This window comes from Schistocerca serialis, chromosome 11, assembly GCF_023864345.2.
Source record: "Schistocerca serialis cubense isolate TAMUIC-IGC-003099 chromosome 11, iqSchSeri2.2, whole genome shotgun sequence".
Taxonomy (NCBI): Eukaryota; Metazoa; Arthropoda; class Insecta; order Orthoptera; family Acrididae; genus Schistocerca; species Schistocerca serialis.
The window spans coordinates 67,584,517-67,604,167 of NC_064648.1; the positions used below are offsets into that span (position 1 = coordinate 67,584,517).

A 19,651-nucleotide genomic window follows, 5' to 3' on the forward strand; every position below is an offset into this window, starting at 1 on the left:
ACACGAGGGCCGTGTGGAGGAATGTAGCGCACAGACTTTCAGGTCGTCCATCCGAACTACAGACTGCTAAAGGGTTGCAAACCTTCCGTATTCAGATACCAAAACGAACCAGAACGAAGGGTCACAACTGTTCATTTTCTGACTCTGATGCCCTCCGGCACCGAAGCCGTGCATTGTCCGATACAGGTTCCTTCTTGAAAACAGATTACTTTGCCTTTCTGCACAACACAGTAACTGTTGTCGGTGTTTTGTTTGGACACCCTGTATAGTGTACACCAGACGTGCTGCAAAAGGGAGGTAACAGTTAATATCAGCGAATATTTACAATTCCAGCTGGGCTGCTACTGTGCAATAAAGATGATTTCTGAGCTGCTAACAATTATGCACACACGACAAAAAAATATGTAACTAAGAATTAAGTAAGAATAGCTAAGAATAAGTAATTTCTGGATTTCAGTCACTCAGATCTGGTGCCAGTTTTCTTCACTGTTGGTTTAAGCAGAGTCTACTTTGTCATCATGGCAACTGAATACTTTTTGCAATAGGAAACTAAAAGTTGATGCTTCAGTACTAATTTAAAGCTGGTCAGTCACCCTCGTTGGTGAGGTATTATAGTGTAACATATCACTTTCTTAAAGTTACATGTGGCACAGGGTATTTAGGATCGACAAATGATGACTGTCGACTGCTGAAGAAAGTTTATTTAATGTAATTTGGAAAACGAGGCATGCGTGTTTACAGCATGGGATTTCTCCACATGTGCACATTGACAGAACGTCAATGGAAATGGCATCACTACTGAACGGGCGACACTGCTGGCAGCTCACATTTGACCACACTTGTTACTCTTAAAGTTTTCTCCCGGCAACAGATACCTATCACTGAGTTGCACCAGCCTCCGTGGAAGAAGATGGCTATGACAATGCAGAAGGAAAGGTCTAGAAACAAAAGAGGTCGGAGTTAGTAGCACCACTATTAACTGACTGATCACTGCAAATGAATTTCAGGTAAATTTGTCAAGCAGACAGAACTGTTTGAAGTTGTTTTCTGAGTACAATTTTTTTTGTTACAATATATGTGGTTTACAAAAGAAGAAAGCACTCAGAAGCACGCCAGAGGGAGAGAGGGGGGGGAGAAAGATTCCCCCCCTCCCCTCCCCTTCAAGTCAAGACACAGGTAATTAAAAAAGGTGTTTTGACATTAGCAGCTTATCCACCAGCTGACGTATTACATCACTCAGCAAAGCTGTCACTGTGATACACAGGAAATATTTCAATATAAGAACTGCCGTATGTTAGGTCTATCTGTTAGGTGGGGCACAGCAGAGGCCATCTACTCAGGCAGATACAAGATACACCCAATCGTATCCACTATGTACCACGAGGTCACCGTCACCTTCGCAACAGCCATTATGCGCCACGGACACCATAAAAAGCTGGTAAGAGCTGCTACTTCACAGCAGACTGCTGTGGAGTCGGTTGCAAAGACCTTTTACACAGCGTGTATCAAAATCTAAGTTACAAGGTGTGGCATCAGTCAACGGGTGCCGCGTGACTGTGCTGGGCTTGTAAACTTATGTTTAAAAATGATTTTTTTGGGTGCTAGTACCTCTGAATTGTGGGAGGAGGACGGAGGCACTTATGACCACTAAAGCTAGGCAAGGAGCAAATAATGTACATTATTACTGTCAGTATATACCAGTATAACTCACTTACAGAAGATGTTCAATACGAGCACCCCCAACTTTGATACAATTTATGTATCACCTGGTGACATCTTGCCGAACTCTCGGAAAGATTCCTGGCATACCACAGATGACTCCAGCTGATACTCGGATTTGTGTCATCCAACACATAAAAACAACTGTGTCACGGCTAAAGAACAACAGGGCCAGGCTACTGGGCCTCCGTGTCTAATCCATCTGCTGCTGAATGTGTCATTCAAATGACCACGTACCACATTGTCTAAGTGCACTGGAGCGCCATCCTGCTGGAACCACTCGGCACAACAGACGATCGTCGGTACCTCGTTCGACGAGACGAGTATGACCTCTCACAGAAATACAGCGTTACTGGGACTGTTGGCACGCACGAGCACGAGGCCGGATGGGCCTACAATTTGGTCGTCAACGAAACCCACCCAAACGTCGGGAGTAAAGTAACATCGGCAGCCTCGAATTTGCAGTGTGTGAAGATTTTCTCCCATCCGACCATCGCTGTTTCTGGTGTCGGACATGCTGTCCCCGGTAGAGGCGCACTCATTAGAAAACAGGATATACTGTAGGGAGCGAGGATCCCGCCTACTTTATTCGAGCGGCAGTCGGCAAGAGTTGACGCAATGAGGAAAGTCGTTCAGAGTCATCATGTGAGCCTTCCGGAGTTTGTAAGAACAAACGAACTCACTGTGCAGAACGTGCCGCACTACCACCTGGTTCACACACGTGGTGTGCGCTACAGCTAGGGTGCTCGTAGAAAGCTGCTCTGCTAAATTGTGATGCACAGCTTCTTCAAACTCTGGTCACAGACGGCCCATTTAGTGCCCATTAAGATTTAAGCTGCCTGTTTAATGTAAACACCTCTCCAGTCTCGCACACATACTGTGGGCTTGGTGACGCCTGTTGGGATAGTGTTCTTCGTACAGCTGGTGAGCTCATCTTGCCCTGCTTTGTGCTCCTCGTACACGAAAAGCATATATGTGCATATTTCAGTGGTGTACACAATCACCATTGTTCATAACTTCACGAATGATGGAAAATTACGTTATTTATGAAACTACGGAACAAGACAGTATTGTACTCTACCATCGTCTGCACAAGACTATGGAGTACAGTGTGTGTTGTGTAACAAATCAAGAAATAACAACAGTAAATGTTGTACGTAGTACACAATATGCCGTCTACTGCATGTCACTTCTCATTTGTTTGCCTACGGTCCCATTTTGGATGCTCTAGCATGTCAAGAGTCTCAGAATGATTGCAATTTACTCCTTGCCTAGCTTGTGAGGCCCAAACTGTTTACATCAAACATTTCGGAGACACTAGCACGCAAACTAAGCATTTTCAAATATACATTTATCAGAAAAACTTGTTCACACAGTACCCACTAGCAACCCGCATGCCTCATAACATAACTTTCAGTACACACTGAAGGGTGCCTACTCAAACTTGGAAAAAAAAGTGAGAATTCGAGGAATGAGGAGCAACATTGCATCGTAAGAAGTTAATGATAATTAACAATTAGCTTGTGTGTGTGTGTGTGTGTGTGTGTGTGTGTATGTGTGTGTGTGGGGGGGGGGGGGGGGGGTGGGGGGGGGGGGGTGAAGGAGTGGGGCATTGCACAATAGTGACATTACTCTTTCCTCTCATCTGAGAATACTGCAGCTTTTAAACAATGATAACTTAATGGAATAATCTTTTTCAGAAGAAGTGTCACCCTGACCCTGTATGCTTCCACAGACATGCTGCAGAAGGCACATTACAGTGAACACCGCAAAACATTTACAATTCCTGTTGTGCAGCTGCAATGCAATAAAGGTAATTTCTGAGCAACTAACAATTATCCATACACTATTTCTGGATTTCAGCCACTCAGATCTGGTGCCAGTTTTCTTCATTGTTCATCACGAAGTGGGGTCAACTTTTATCATGGCAGCTGAATATCCTTTGCAATATGAAACTAAACCTGGAGAAGCCAGTTTATCTGCTTATCTCAAGTGAGCAAGGGTCAGACCTAACCTGGACACTAAGGGAGCAAAGCTACTCACACTTCACCCAGCAGGTACACAGTTATAGAAGTGAAGTACGGGCGTGTGTGCTGCAGGAAAGCATAAAGCATAGAAGTATTCTTATGTAAGAGAGATGGAGTTGGTCAGGGTTCCTTGCAACCTCACATAAGACGACTCTCATAACGGGGTGTTTAGGAGTAAGAAATTACTTGCACTGCCAGGCAGTACATGCTTCTAAACTGTACACCTAATTTTAAGACAGAAGCTTTCCAATACTTGAAAGTAAGCTGCACATATTTATAACATTAAGAGTAATGATGCAAAATGCCTGGGCATTTGTAAGTTGGGGCAAATGTCCAGAATAAATGCCTGGGTAAATGCCCAAAATTCATAAACACCCTGGCATTTATTCATTTTAAAGATTAACTAATAAGCAGCACTTATAAAAGTTTTTAAACTGATATTTTGTATTGGAAAAGGTGTTTTGTAACACTGTTGTTTTGGTTGGGTAACCAAGCTGATAAAGCTGCTTAAGAGTTGTTACGGAATATAGATTGGACTGTAAACATAACTACACATGTTTAATGAGGTCAATTCTTGTGGTAGTACATAAAAAAAGAAAACAAAACTCAAGTTTAAAAGTAATTCTTGAAAGAAAGTATAGTTTATATTAAGTAGGTAGCCTTCGGCAGTATTTTTACTACTGCAAAAAAATTTGAGTAAAAAATGCATATCCATAACGATCTTAATTAAGGACGATTCATGTGCCGACTCCGATTTGACGAGTCCAACAGTTACCGATTCTCTAGGAATCGGCAAATATCAGAATTGAACGATTCCAGTGTCTTGGGGATCAATTCTTTGTTATTAAATCTTTTTTATGTTAGTGTCCTCGTTTTATCTTCATAGCAGTGCAGTCTTTCAAAAGTAGATAAAGAAATGAGCAGAATAGAAAAAATGTCGTTACATCTGACAAAAAAGCATTCTCTTTTGTTTTTCACTGAAAACAGTTCAACATTCAAGAATACAGTTACTATCAAGAAGGTTCTCAATAATCAATCTTCAGTAATATTTAGGGATTTGACACAAATTATGAAGTGTGTTACACTCATTGTGTGTGTGTGTGTGTGTGTGTGTGTGTGTGTGTGTGTGTGTGTGTGTCAGCAACACAGGCACTTCCTTGGTACAGCACATTGGAAAGCCAGTAAAAAAAAAGCTTCTCTCTCCTTTCCTTTCATTCTTAGTAATAAAGGTAATACATATTTTTAAATGTAAATATTTATTAACTTCTAATTTCGGAAGTGTCATCCCATCCCTTATTTTAATTGATAAATTATATATTGTAGCAGTAATATCTTCAAAAAGTATTTCTTAACAAATGACCTGATTTTGGGCACTTAAAACTGCTTTGGGAAAATGCCCGTTTATAAATGTCCTGCCCACTGGGCATTTGTCTGGACCACATCACTAGGTGTAGCCTAGTAATGATAGGCATTTTTATCTCAAGTGAACCTGCACTAGATGGCACATGCTTTTGTGTTAACCATATATTATGCTTCCTTATTTGTTGCTTACATGTGTGTACATATGAAAATGCGCCTTAAGTTTGTAAATAGACAGATAAAAAATCTACTCACCAAGAAGTGTCAGAACACACACACACACACACACACACACACACACACACACACACACAAACTGTTGTGATAGGCAAGCTTTCGGAGCCAATGGCTCCTCCTTCATGCAGAAGAGTTGAAGGGAAGGGAAGAAGGGTGAAGGAAAAGGACTGGAGAGATATAGTAGGAAAAGGGGTAGATTTTGGGAAAGTCACCCAGAACAGAGGGGACCGTGTGGGATGAGAAGGAAAGAATGATTGTTGGGGACTGCACTGGACGAGATTTGAAAACCTGAGAGCTTATAGGTGGAAGACAGGGTAATATGCAAGACAGAGATTACTACTAAAACACAGTGTACAAGTTAACAAGAGTGAGAAGCTAAGTGCATTGTATGTAATAGAGGCGGAGAAAAGATTTACATTAATTTCTACCGTCTCATCTTTCCTTCACTGTAACTACTCTTTGCTTCACTCCTTTTAGTTATCTATCTTTCATTGTCTTTCACGTCTATTTTTCCACCACCACCTCCCACCTCTGTTATGAACAATGCACTTAGTTTCTCACTCTTATTAACTTGTGCACGATGTTTTAGTAGTAATCTCTGTCTTGCATATTACCCTGTCTTCCACCTTTAAGATCTCAGGTTTTCAAATCTCATCCGATGCAGTCCCCAACAATCAGTCTTTCCTCCTCGTCCCGTACGGTTCCTGCTGTTCTGTGTGACTTTCCCAAAAACCACCCCCTTTCCCAGACCTCTCTGGTCCTTTTCCTTCACCCTTCTTCCTTCTCCTTCAACCCTTCTGCCTGAAGGAGGAGCCATTGGCTCAGAAAGCTTGTCTGCCACAACAGTCTTATGTGTGTGTTCTGCTGCCACTTGGTGATTAGATTTTTTATCTATCGAAATAAATAATTTATATAATAGAGGGAAACATTCCACGTGGGAAAAATTATATATAAAAACAAAGATGAGGTGACTTACTGAACGAAAGCGCTGGCAGGTCGATAGACACACAAACAAACACAAACATACACACAAAATTCAAGCTTTCGCAACAAACTGTTGCCTCATCATGAAAGAGGGAAGGAGAGGGAAAGACGGAAGGAAGTGGGTTTTAAGGGTGAGGGTAAGGAGTCATTCCAATCCCGGGAGCGGAAAGACTTACCTTAGGGGGAACAAAGGACGGGTATACACTCGCGCGCGCGCGCGCACACACACACACACACACACACACACACACACACACACACACACACACAGACACAAGCAGACATATTTCTGCTTGTGTCTGTATGTGTGGATGGATATGTGTGTGTGTGCGAGTGTATACCTGTCCTTTTTTCCCCCTAAGGTAAGTCTTTCCGCTCCCGGGATTGGAATGACTCCTTACCCTCACCCTTAAAACCCACTTCCTTCCGTCTTTCCCTCTCCTTCCCTCTTTCCTGATGAGGCAACAGTTTGTTGCGAAAGCTTGAATTTTGTGTGTATGTTTGTGTTTGTTTGTGTGTCTATCGACCTGCCAGCGCTTTCGTTCGGTAAGTCACCTCATCTTTGTTTTTAGAAATAAATAATTTTGTCAATAATTGATTGTTGTCTTTGTTAAGTATGTAAATAAACTGTCAAAACTTTACTGACCAACAGAATTAGTTTCATACAAGCAACACACCGTGCTGTGGCAGGGGAAAGAAAGAAACTAATGGAGAAGTGCTCCTGTAAGAGCACAACAAAGACCAATATGAACCTCGTTTAAAAGACTGAGAGGAACGTGGAGAACCAGCTGTCTCAATCTCTAACCCACCTTCCTTGCTAAAAATTTTATCGTGCAACAAATCTGCACTTTTTCTTTTTGTGCTGAGAGAGAGAGAGAGAGAGAGAGAGAGAGAGAGAGAGAGAGAGAGAGAGAGAAGCAGACAGACAATTTTGCTGTGAGAGAGAAGACACAGTGCCAGTGAGAGAGGGAGAAAAGAGAGGAGACAGAAATAATTTAGTAGCCAAATATGGTGATAAGTTTGATACAAATGCTTTGATCCTGCCAAAGTTTTCTATGTATGAGAGATGAAATGAAGTTTTGGAGGAATAGTATCACAATGTAATTATTAATGAGGTTCAGGTTTGTTATAATCACATCCACTTACTTGTTGAAGTGTTGTTAATGATTAGTGAGCAAGTAACAAGTCCCTTGAGGAATAGTGTCCTATTGAGAATGGCTGAATTGTTTTTTTTCCAGTAAGTTTAAAAAAATTTTCTCCTCAAGCGTATGTCACTGCAGTTCCCGCATATTTGCAATGGTAGGAATGGGCACAGATTGGTGTGTATTTGAAACATAAACAGATCTGTAGAATCCAGTGAAGTCAATGGTTAGGCCTAGTTAGAGAAGTTGTACGGTGCCCAAAATACTGTATTTAAGGATCCTAATCCATTCTGCTGTCATGTTTTGGTGTCTGGTTTGAAACTGAAGATAGGCAATACAATTTTTATCTCAAATTAAAACTTATTTTATTTTACTGAGAACAACTAAGATCCAATAATAAATTCAAATGAGAATAATTACTGTTTGATAGTATTACTAAAGAAATTGATTGCATAATCCATTTCTTGTTAACAATTGAAAACATGTATGGTTTATTGAGAAATATTTTGAATCGTACAAACATTGTGAATGCTTGATATACTAAATGAACTGTGTGATCAAAATTACAACAACACAAAAAAATGTTTTTTTCATATTAGGTGCATTGGGCTGCCACCTACTGCCAGGTACTCCATATCAGTCATCTCAGTAGTCGTTAGACATTGAAAAAGAGAAGAATGGGACACTCCGTGGAACTCACGGACTTCGAATGTGGTCAGGTGACTGGTGTCAGTTGCGTCATATCTGCATGCAAGATTTCCACACTCCTGAACATACCTAGGTGCACTGTTTCAGATATGACAGTGAAGTGGAAACATGAAGGGGCACGTACAGCACAAAAGCGTACAGGCTGACCTCGTCTGCCGACTGGCAGAGACCACCGACAGTTTAAGAGGGTCGTAATTTGTAACAGGCAGACATCTATCCATACCGTCACACAGGAATTCCAAACTGCATCGGGATCCACTGCAAGTACTATGACAGTTATGCGGGAGGCGAGAAAACCTGGATTTCACGGTCGAGCAGCTGTTCATAAGCTACATGTCACGCCGGAAAATGCCAAACGAATCTTCGCTTGGTGTAAGGAATGTAAACATTGGACAGTTGAATAGTGGAAAAACATTGTGTGGAGTGAGAAATCATGGTACACAATGTGGCAGGGTGTGGGTGTGGAGAATGCCCAGTGAATGGTATCTGCCAGCATGTATAGTGCCAACAGTAAAATTAGGAGGTAGTGGTGTTACGGTGTGGTCGTGGTTTTCATGGAGGGGGCTTGCATCCCTTGTTGTTTTGGGTGGCACTATCACACCGCCGGCCTACATTGATGTTTTAGCATCTTCTTGCTTCCCACTACTAAAGAGCAATTCGGGGATGGTGATTGCATCTTTCAACACGATCAAGCACCTGTTCGTAATGCAAAGCCTGTGGTGGAGTTGTTACACGACAATAACATCCCTGTAATGAACTGGCCTGCACAGAGTCCTGAGCTGAATACTATAGAACACCTTTGGGAGGTTTTGGAACGCCGAATTCACGGCAGGCCTCACCAACCAACATCGATACCTCTCCTCAGTGCAGCACTCTGTGTAGAATGGGCTGCCATTCCCCAAGAAACCTCCCAGCACCTGACTGAACGTACGCCTGCAGGAGTGGAAGCTGTCATCAGAGCTAAGGGTGGGCAAATACCACATCGAATTCTAGTATTACAGATGGAGGGCACAACGAACTTTTAAGCCATTTTGATCACATAGTGTACGAGCTGGGCAAGAGATGTTTAACAGTTGTATAACACATCCTCCCAGTCGTGTCAGGAGCAAAAGTCAACTTTTCCTACACAATGATACAAATATTCGGAAGTCTACTCTTACTAAGAAACTGAGAACTCATAGTCAATTGTTAACAAAGATGACTATGTAATCAATTTCTCTAGCATCTTTCACACACCTACATATCCAAACATTTCAGTTTGTAATAAGATCAAAGTTCTTAGTAATACGCGAGGCATTTTTTGTGGAACTTGGCTGCACATCAAACACTCTTGTTCTGCAACAAAACATCCATAGCAATTTGCCTTAATTCATCTACACTAATGCTGATACTAAATTTGTCATAGTCACGTATCCGTGTGCGTATGTAGCCACTGCAAAGTGTTCCTCGTCAAAACAGTAGTCCAAATAATCAAAGTTTTCACCCGATGCACTATATAACGGTCTTCACCACCAACATTGCAGGAGATTACTGTGAAGAAGTAGCTTACCCCAGCCTTTCTGTCTCATCCAGCAAAGTTCCTGGCACATGCTGACCACAGAGAGGCAACAATGAGCCAGGTGGCACGCAGTCGAGATGGTCTGGCACTTTTTACCCGCTGGAGCAGACGATTTCAGTCGTGCTGACTCACCTAGTGGACAAACCAGACTTAAGACAACACAGGTCACACACATCTGGCCACATAGGGTGACCAGCCAGCTACAAATGTGTACTGCAGTGAGGTATGGTTAATATAAGCAGGTACCATTCCACACCTATGGGCCATTGGACATTCCTCAACCACCAATCTGATTTTTCTGTATCTTTTACACTACATTCACAATTTCTCTATTAATGCCCATGTTTGTAAAGGCAGTCTATGATAATACAGTTCCAAAATACAGTACATTCAAAAATTCCTGTTACAAACTTCTAGAACTTGTAGAGGGGAATGGATACGTAATATTTTGAATAGAAACCCATGTACAGAAATGCCACCTAACAAAGCTACAGAGCCTCAAACTTACATGTGCTGCCACCTGTAAATGTGTGTATATACAGGGTGATTCCGTGATGATGATCCAAACTTCCAGGAATGATGGAGAGGGATAAATGTATCAATTTGATGCCAGGATCCCTGTACCGGAAATAAATGAATCTAAAGTAATAAGCAAAAACTGTTCTGCAGCCTCTGAGAGTGGAATACAAGTACTTGTACTGTTACTGCTAAGATTGCAGGGTATGCAATTTTCAGACGTGGTGGTATGGACCAAAACAAGAAAAAAATGTCTAGTGAACATGACCTCTAAAATGCGTACCTTAACAGCTATGGCCACTTCTTCTATAGAGAATATGTGTTTCGCACTAGTGAAGGTGAGCAAGTGCTCATTGCTGTTGTTGTTGTTGTTGTTGTTGTTGTTGTCTTCAGTCCAGCGACTGGTTTGATGCAGCTCTCCATGCTATTCTATCCTGTGCAAGCTTCTTCATCTCCCAGTACCTACTGCAGCCTACATCCTTCTGAATCTGCATAGTGTATTCATCTCTTGGTCTCCCTCTAAGATTTTTACCCTCCACGCTGCCCTCCAGTACTAAATTGGTGATCCCTCGATGCCTCAGAACATGTCCTACCAACCGATCCCTTCTTCTAGTCAAGTTGTGCCCCAAACTCCTCTTCTCCCCAATTCTATTCAATACCTCCTCATTAGTTATCTGATCTACCCATCTAATCTTCAGCATTCTTCTGTAGCACCACATTTTGAAAGCTTCTATTCTCTTCTTGTCCAAACTATTTATCGTCCACATTTCACTTCCGTGCATGGCTACATCCCATACAAATACTTTCAGGAATGACTAAGTCTATACTTGATGTTAACAAATTTCTCTTCTTCAGAAACGCTTTCCTTGCCATTGCCAGTCTACATTTTATATCCTCTCTACTTCGACCATAATCAGTTATTTTGCTCCCCAAATAGCAATACTCCTTTACTACTTTAAGTGCCTCATTTCCTAATCCAATTCCCTCAGCATCATCACCCAACTTAATTCGGCTACATTCCATTATCCTCGTTTTCCTTTTGTTGATATTCATCTTATATTCTCCTTTCAAGGCACCGGCCATTCCGTTCAAATGCTCTTCCAAGTCCTTTGCTGTCTCTGACAGAATTACAATGTCATCGGCGAACCTCAAAGTTTTTATTTCTTCTCCATGGATTTTAATACCTACTTCGAATTTTTCTTTTGTTTCCTTTACTGCTTGCTCAATATATAGATTGAATAACATCGGCAATATGCTACAACCCTGTCTCATTCCTTTCCCAGCCACTGCTTCCCTTTCATGCCCCTCGACTCCTAACTGCCATCTTGTTTCTGTACAAATTGTAAATAGCCTTTCGCTCCCTGTATTTTACCCCTGCCACCTTCAGAATTTGAAAGAGAGTATTCCAGTCAACATTGCCAAAAGTTTTCTCTAAGTCTACAAATGCTAGAAACATAGGTTTGCCTTTCCTTAATCTACCTTCTAAGATAAGTCGTAGGGGCAGTATTGCCTCATGCGTTCCAACATTTCTACGGAATCCAAACTGATCTTCCCCGAGGTCGGCATCTACCAGTTTTCCATTCTTCTGTAAAGAATTCATGTTAGTATTTTGCAACTGTGACTTACTAAACTGATAGTTCGGTAATTTTCACATCTGTCAACACCTGCTTTCTTTGGGATTTGAATTATTATATTCTTGTTGAAGTCTGAGGGTATTTCGCCTATCTCATACATCTTGCTCACCAAATCTGGGCTGGCTCTTCCAACACTATCAGTATTTCTAATGGAATGTTATCAACTACTGGGACCTTGTTTTGACTTAGGTTTTTCAGTGCTCTGTCAAACTCTTCATGCAGTATCATATCTCCCATTTCATCTTCATCTACGTCCTCTTCCATTCCCTTAATATTGCCCTCAAATACATCGCCCTTGTATAGACCCTCTATAATCTCTTTCTACCTTCCTGCCTTCCCTTTTCTTTTCTTCAAAGGTATCTCTAATTTTCCTGTACGGAGTATCTATCTTACCCATAGTCACATATCCTTGCATTTGTCCTCTAGCCATTCCTGCTTAGCCATTTTGCACTTCCTGTTGATCTCCTTTTGGAATCATTTGTATTCCTTTTTGCCTGCTCCATTTATTGCATTTTTTCATTTTCTCCTTTCATCAATTAAATTCAATATCTTTTCTGTTACCCAAGCATTTCTACTATTTTTTTTTTTTTTTTTTTTTTTTTTACCTACTTGATCCTCCACTGCCTTTACTATTTCATCTCTCAAAGCAACCCAGTCTTCTTCTACTGTACTTCTTTCCCCCCATTCTTGCCAATCATTTCCTAATCCTATCTATGAAACACTCTACAACCTCTGTTTCTTTTTAGTTTATCCAGGTCACATCTCCTTAAATTCCCACATTTTTGCAGTTTCTTCAGTTTTAATCGACAGTTCATAACCAGTAAATAGTGGTCCGAGTCCACATCATCTCCTGAAAACGTCTTAAAACCTGGTTCCTAAATCTCTGTCTTACCATTATATAACCTATCTGAAATCTTCCAGTGTCTCCACGTCTCTTCCACATACACAACCTTCTTTCATGATTCTTAAACGAAGTGTCAGCTATGATTAAGTTATGTTCTGTGCAAAATTCTACCAGGCAGCTTCCTCATTCATTCCTTACCCCCATCCCACATTCATCAACTACTTTTCCTACTATTCCTTTTCCTACTGTCAAATTCCAACCTCAATGACTATTAAATTTTTGTCTCCCTTCACTATCTAAGTAATTTCTTTTATCTCATCATATATTTCTTCAATGTCTTCATCTTCTGCAGAACTAGCAGGCATATAAACTTGTACTACTGTAGTAGGTGTGGGCTTTGTATCTATCTTGGTCACAATAATGCGTTCACTATGCTGTTTGTAGTAGCTTACCCACACTCCTACTTTTTTATTCATTATTAAACCTACTCCTGCATTACCCCTATTTGATTATGTACTTATAACCCTGTATTCACCTGACCAGAAGTCTTTTTCCTCCTGCTGCCTATCTTCACTAATTCCCTCTATAACTGTAATGTATCAATTTCCCTTTTTAACTTTTCTAACCTACCTGCCCAATTAAGGGATCTGACATTCCCTGTTCTGATCCGCAGAACGCTAGTTTTTGTTTCTCCTGATAACGATGTCCTCCTGAGTAGTGCCCGCCTGGAGATCCAAATGGGGGCCTATTTTACCATCATCATTTAACCATACAGTATAGCTGCATGCCCTGGGGAAAAATTACGGCTGTAGTTTCCCCTTGCTTTCAACCATTCACGGTACCAGCACAGCAAGGCTGTTTTGGTTAATGTTACAAGGCCAGATAAGTCAATCATCCAGACTGTTGCCCCTGCAACTACTGGAAAGGCTGCTGCCCCTCTTCACAGCTCTTAAGGTATGCATTTTACAGTTAACCAATTTTTTTTCTTGTTTTATTCCATACTACCACCTCCAAGTTGCCTCCCCTTCAATATTAGCAAAAACAGTACCAGGACAAGTAGCCCACTGTTGGAGGTACAGTTTTCACTTATTACTTTAGGCTTGCCTATTTCCAGTACATGGATCCTTACCTCAAACTGATACATTTCTCCTTCTCCATTGTCCTTCAAAGTTTGTTATCATCATCATGGAATCACTCTGTATATACATACACTGAAGTGGCCAAGAAACTGGTATAGGCATGCATATTCAAATACAGAGGTATGTAAACAGGCAGAAAATGGCGCAATGGTTGGCAATGCCTGTATAAGACAAAAAGAGTCTGGTACAATTGTTAGATCGGTTACTGCTGCTACAATGGCAGGTTATCAAGATTAAAGGCATTTGAACGTGGTTTTTTAGTTGGCACACGAGCGATGGGACATCTCCGAGGTAGTGACAAAGTGGAGATTTTCTCTTATGACCATTTCACCAGTGTACCGTGAATATCAGGAATCTGGTAAAGCATCTAATCTCTGGCATTGCTGCGGCTGGAGAAAGATCTTGTAAGAACAGGACCGACAACGACTGAAGAGAATCGTTCCACGTGACGGAAGTGCAACCCTTCCACAAGCTGCTGCAAATTTCGAAGCTGGGCCATCACAAAGTGTCAGCATGCGAACCATTCAACGAAACTTCATCAATATGGGCTTTTGAACCAAAGGCCCACTCCTGTACCCACGATGACTGCACGACACAAAGCTTCACGCCTCGCCTGGACCCGTTAACTATAACACTGGACTGTTGATGACTGGAAACATGTTGCCTGGTTGGACGAGTCTCATTTCAGATTGCATCTAGTGTACGAATGTGTACAGGTACGGAGGTAACCTCACGAATCCGTGGACCCTGCATGTCGACAGGGGACTGTTCGAGCTGGAGGAGGCTCTGTAATGGTTTGGGGGTGTGCAGGTGGAGTGATACGGGACACCTGATATATCTAGATATGACTCACAGGTAAGATGTACATAAGCATCCTGTCTCTGATCACCTGCACTGTCCATTCTGATAGACTTGGGAAATTCCAGGAGGGCAATGTGACACCCTACATGTCCAGAATTGCTACAGAGTGGCTCCAGGAACACTTCCACCGGCCTCCAAATCCCCCAGACGTGAAAATTACTGATCATATCTGGGATGCCTCGCAAGGTGCTGTTCGGAAGAGGTCTCCACCCCCTTGTACTCTTACAGATTTACGGACAGCCCTGAAGGATTTACACTGTCAGTTCCCTCTGGCACTACTTCAGATATCGGTCGAGTCCACGCCGTGTCGTGTCGTCCCACTTCTGCGTGCTCGCGGGGGCCCTACAGGGTATTAGGCAGGTGTACCAGTTTCTTTGGCTCTCCAGTGTACATTTACAGGCACTGTTGCCGAGAACTTTGACGCTCTGCAGCACTGTTCGACGGTACTTCCTGACATACGTTCCTATTCAAAATATTTTATATTCACTCCTCTCCCTCCAGAAGTCGTCGAAGTCCACGATGGGAATTTCCAAAGATCCCGTATACTGTAAGTGCACTATTAAAGAGGGCCCTTAAACAGTCATCATCTCCACGTTCTATTCTTTTATTCCCGTTTTCAGATCAAATGTAAACCTGTTATTTCAGTGTCATTAAATACAAGAAGAATTATAACTGCTGCGTTGTGTATATAACTCAATTAGGGTTCACCAAATTCAGTAACACAGGAGTACAGTTCGAGAAGCAATTCCACGAGATTAAGCCACAGAGGAATTACCGACATTAGCTACAAGTGGGGATTGACTGAAATTGACGGGGAAAGTGAAAAACTTGCCCCGGCTGTGATTCAAACCCAGGTCTGCTGCTTACTAGGCACATATTCCGACCACTAAGCCACCCGGACCCAGTAGTCACCACAATTGCACGGACTGCCCTCTCGTGCCTCCCACCAGACCCAAATTGTCCACTTACCTACACACTGCCGACGTACTGCCCCTCGCCCACTATCCTCATTGCTCGTGGCGTTTCGCCGATTCCTGTAGGAGTTTGAGCCCGGTACGCGTCCTCACTGAAAAGATCACTGGCCATTTCGTCTTAATTATATGTATGTGGTGCCTGTTCTTCAGACATCTGAAGCCACTGAGCTCTCTTGACTGATCCATTCTGCTGTTACTAGGTGCTGCTCATATAGGGATCGTGAGGACAGGATTAGAATTATTACAGCACGCACAGAGGTATTAAAACAATCATTCTTCCCACGCTCCATATGTGAACGTTGCAGGGAGAAACGCTAAAAACTGGTACAACGGGACATACCCTCTGCCGTGCCTTTCTCAGCGGTTTGCGGAGGTAGATGTACATGTAGTCAGTCTTCTACAACCACATTTTGTGCAGTTCCTTACCACAGTATTGTCCGCATATTGTGATGTCCCTCACACCTTCTGTACCCCACAGTGGCTTATTCTCATTCACAAGGCTCTTAAGGTTACTCCCAAACATAATACATACTTAGAATATTCTCAGTCACAAGCAGTGATCTATCAGTTGCGCGGCTGTGTACGGTGGACCATCACCGACCCTCCATCCGTACCGAGATCAGCCAGCTGTGTTCGAATTTATTCCGAGAACTGCTCCGCTGGACAAATATATACAGTTCTGTGAGACGATGACTCCGAGACACTTCCAGATGTTGAAAATTCTCCACTGTTAACTATTTCATTAACAGACAACACAACACTGGAAGTTCAGCAATTCGAGAATAGTTTGCAGAAACATCCCAAAGAGGTGAGCAGCTCAGATCTGGTGTCAGTTTTCTTCACAAATTAAGTACAAAGGTAAGAAGGTGACCACTGCCACACTTCACCTCAGGGACTACTAGCGACATGCCCTCATGTGGTCTGCTGTCAGATGTGAATTATGATGTCGTAAAAGTACAACTGTGAACTTGCTAATTTTTTAATACTAGTGTACAATTTTATTAAGTAGCAATTTTTTTCTTTTTAAATTATAGATTGATGTACTACATTTTATACTATGAGCCATATCAAAAACAGAGAGCAAGCAAGTACTATGCGAAGAAGGGAAGCACGAAATGTGGGAAAAGCTATACAAATTATGCTAACTTTGAAACAATATTTATGGAAAGAGAAGGAGTAGTAAATTAGGATGACATGGAAGATACAGGGTGTGATCAAAAAGTAGTATGACTGATTTTATTAGAAATAATTTATTGCACATATTGGTACACACACTTAATAGCCTTCGAAATAGGAACCTTGCTGCATCTACTTTTACATCTATACTCTGCAAACCACCGTGAGGTGAATGGCAGAGAGTACTTCCCACTGTACCAGTTATTAGTGTTTCTTCCAGATCCATTCACGTATGGAGCACAGGAAGAATGATTGATTGACTGCCTCTGCGCTTGCATTAATTATTATAATCTTATTCTCACGATCCCTATGTGAACTAATACACAGGGTAGCCATTTAAAGCTGGTTCTCGAAACTTCATTAATAGCTTCGCTCAGCATACTTTACGTCTATCTTCGAGAGTCTTCCAGTTCAGTTCCTTCAGTATCTCAATGACATTCTCCCACAGATTAAACAAACCTGTGACCATTTGTGCTGCCCTTCTCTGTGTACATTCCGTATCGCCTGTTGGTCCTATCTGATTCATGTCCCACACACTTATTTGTAAGCAATCTCCTTTGTAGATTGACTGCACTTCCCCAGTATTCTACCAATAAACCAAAGTCTATCACATGCTTCACCCACGACTGAACCTATGTATCCCTACAAAGTGTTACACCCAGGTTTTTGTATGAGTTGACCAATCCCAACAGTGACTCCATAGTTGCCTCGCTTTCAGTATGCGATGTGAGGAAAATACGAGTTGGGTTTCACACGATCAATGTTTTCGAAACCCCTTGCTGATTGGCATTGAGCAGCTACACCTGTTCAAGATACGTCATTATGTTTCAGCTCAGAATATTTTCTAAGATTCTACAACAAATCAATGTCAAGCATATTGAACGGTAGTTTTGTGGCTCACTTCTACTACCCTTGTTGTAGACGGGTGTGACCTGTGCCTTTTTCTAAGAACTGGGCACGGTTTTTTGTTCCAGGGATCTACGATAGATTATAGTTAGAAGAGGGGCTAACACACCCACACATTCAGTATAAAATCTAACAGGGATTCCATCGGTCCCTGGAGCTTCGTTCAATTTTGACGATTTCAGCTGTTTCCCAACACCACTGACACTAATACTTATTTCATCCACCTTTCCAGTGGTAGGGGATTAAATTGGGCCAATTCTCCTGGGTTTTCCTTTGTAAAGGAACATTTGAAAATGTAATTACGGATTTCAGCTTTGGCTTTGCTACCCTCAATTTCAGTTCCTGTCTCATTAACTAGGGACAAGACACTAATTTTGGCGCCACTAACAGAATTTTGGTGCCACTAACAGCCTTTACATGTGACCAGATTTTCTTTGGATTTTGTGAAATTTCAATTGACAACATTCTGCTACAGTAGTCACTGAAGGCATCTTGCACTGCTCTCCTGACAGCCAAATGCGATTCATTCAGCATTATCAATCTATAGCTAGTCCAGTGAAACTGTCAGAAAAAAAGCCTGTACCTTGCAAAAGGTTGGGTAGAAGGTTTTATTTTTTAAAGTTTTTCATATTGTTGGAAAGGTTAGAAAACCAAGTTTTGCCAACAAAATTTCTCTTGGGAAAACTTTCTGCAGTCAAAAAACTTCGAAAATTTCGGACTTTTTCAGTTTTTTTCAAAATATCTCCGTTTCATTTGCTCCTATCGCTTTGACGCCTATTTTCTTTTTTAGAGCACAAAATTCTCTAAAAATTTGATTCTTACCATTTTTTTCTACTCCCAGTATCTAAGGTGCTACAGCGCATCAAAAAATACCAAGTTTTCAAATTTCGAGCAAAGTGGCAAATTACCTAATTTTTGAACACTTATTTCAGTTTCTATTTGTGTAGTATAAACATATTACTCATCATGTTATTAATTGGAATTTACCATCTCACTCTGTTGCACTGCCAGGACAAACAGAGTCATATTCAGTAACTACGAACACATTCACGTCGGATTGCGTGAAGTTTGTGTTACAATATGTAATACGATTGCATGCAGGTGCCATTCATTTTCTACAGTTGATTGACATTAATGATCAGTTATAAGAAAAAGTATGTAGGAATTGTTCTTTAGCGGACAAAAGCGTATTTATTCTTTGGCGGGCAGAAGGCGATTATCTCTGGTGATTGTTCACAGCACGCTGACAGCTATTAGCACACAACAATAATGGTCCTACAGTTTGGAGTCGCTTCCATTCAGTATACGTTGTGGTGCTGAAAATGAGTATGTCTGACATGAATTTGTGTTTCATTTGTGAAAAAACTGTGGTTAATGGTGGACGCAATGTGAAAAAGAAAGGCCTGAGCACACTTATCGATTGTAGTGCTAAACGCAGGGAGTCTGCTCACACCCGTTTTTTGAAAATGCTCAGTGAAGTGATGGTGCATGAAGCATGCTACAAGAAGTACATTAATAAGAGAATGATAGCAGCTAGCCTTCGACATCCTCAGGAACCAACAGTCATGGAACATCGGTCGCAGGAAAAAGGTCAGTTCAATTTCAAAGAGAAATGCTTCGTATGTGCAAAAGGGAATTCTGATTACTTTTTAACCAAGCAGTTAAGATTGCCATATGCCAAACGAAATTTTGTTTACAAAGTAATGAAATTGGAAGTGCAATCGACAGTATGAGAACAGGCTAAACGACGTGGTAATGAATTTGGTCAACAAGTGAGAGCAGATTCAAAATGTAAATGATTTGGTTGCTGCACATGGGTGGTACCACAGATTTTGCTACAGAAAGTTCTTTCACCGTGTTGCAGCTA

General features: G+C 41.6%; 1 protein-coding gene across 2 annotated transcripts in view; it reads right to left on the reverse strand.

The window, feature by feature from the left end:
- Nucleotides 1–19,651, reverse strand: part of LOC126426855 (uncharacterized) — a 69,833-nt gene that overhangs the window by 22,307 nt on the left and 27,875 nt on the right. For both annotated transcript variants that reach the window (XM_050088877.1, XM_050088879.1), the window contains one exon: nt 9,726–9,866. In XM_050088877.1, coding sequence (XP_049944834.1) covers nt 9,726–9,866 — 141 coding nt within the window. The remainder of the gene's footprint in view (nt 1–9,725; nt 9,867–19,651) is intronic.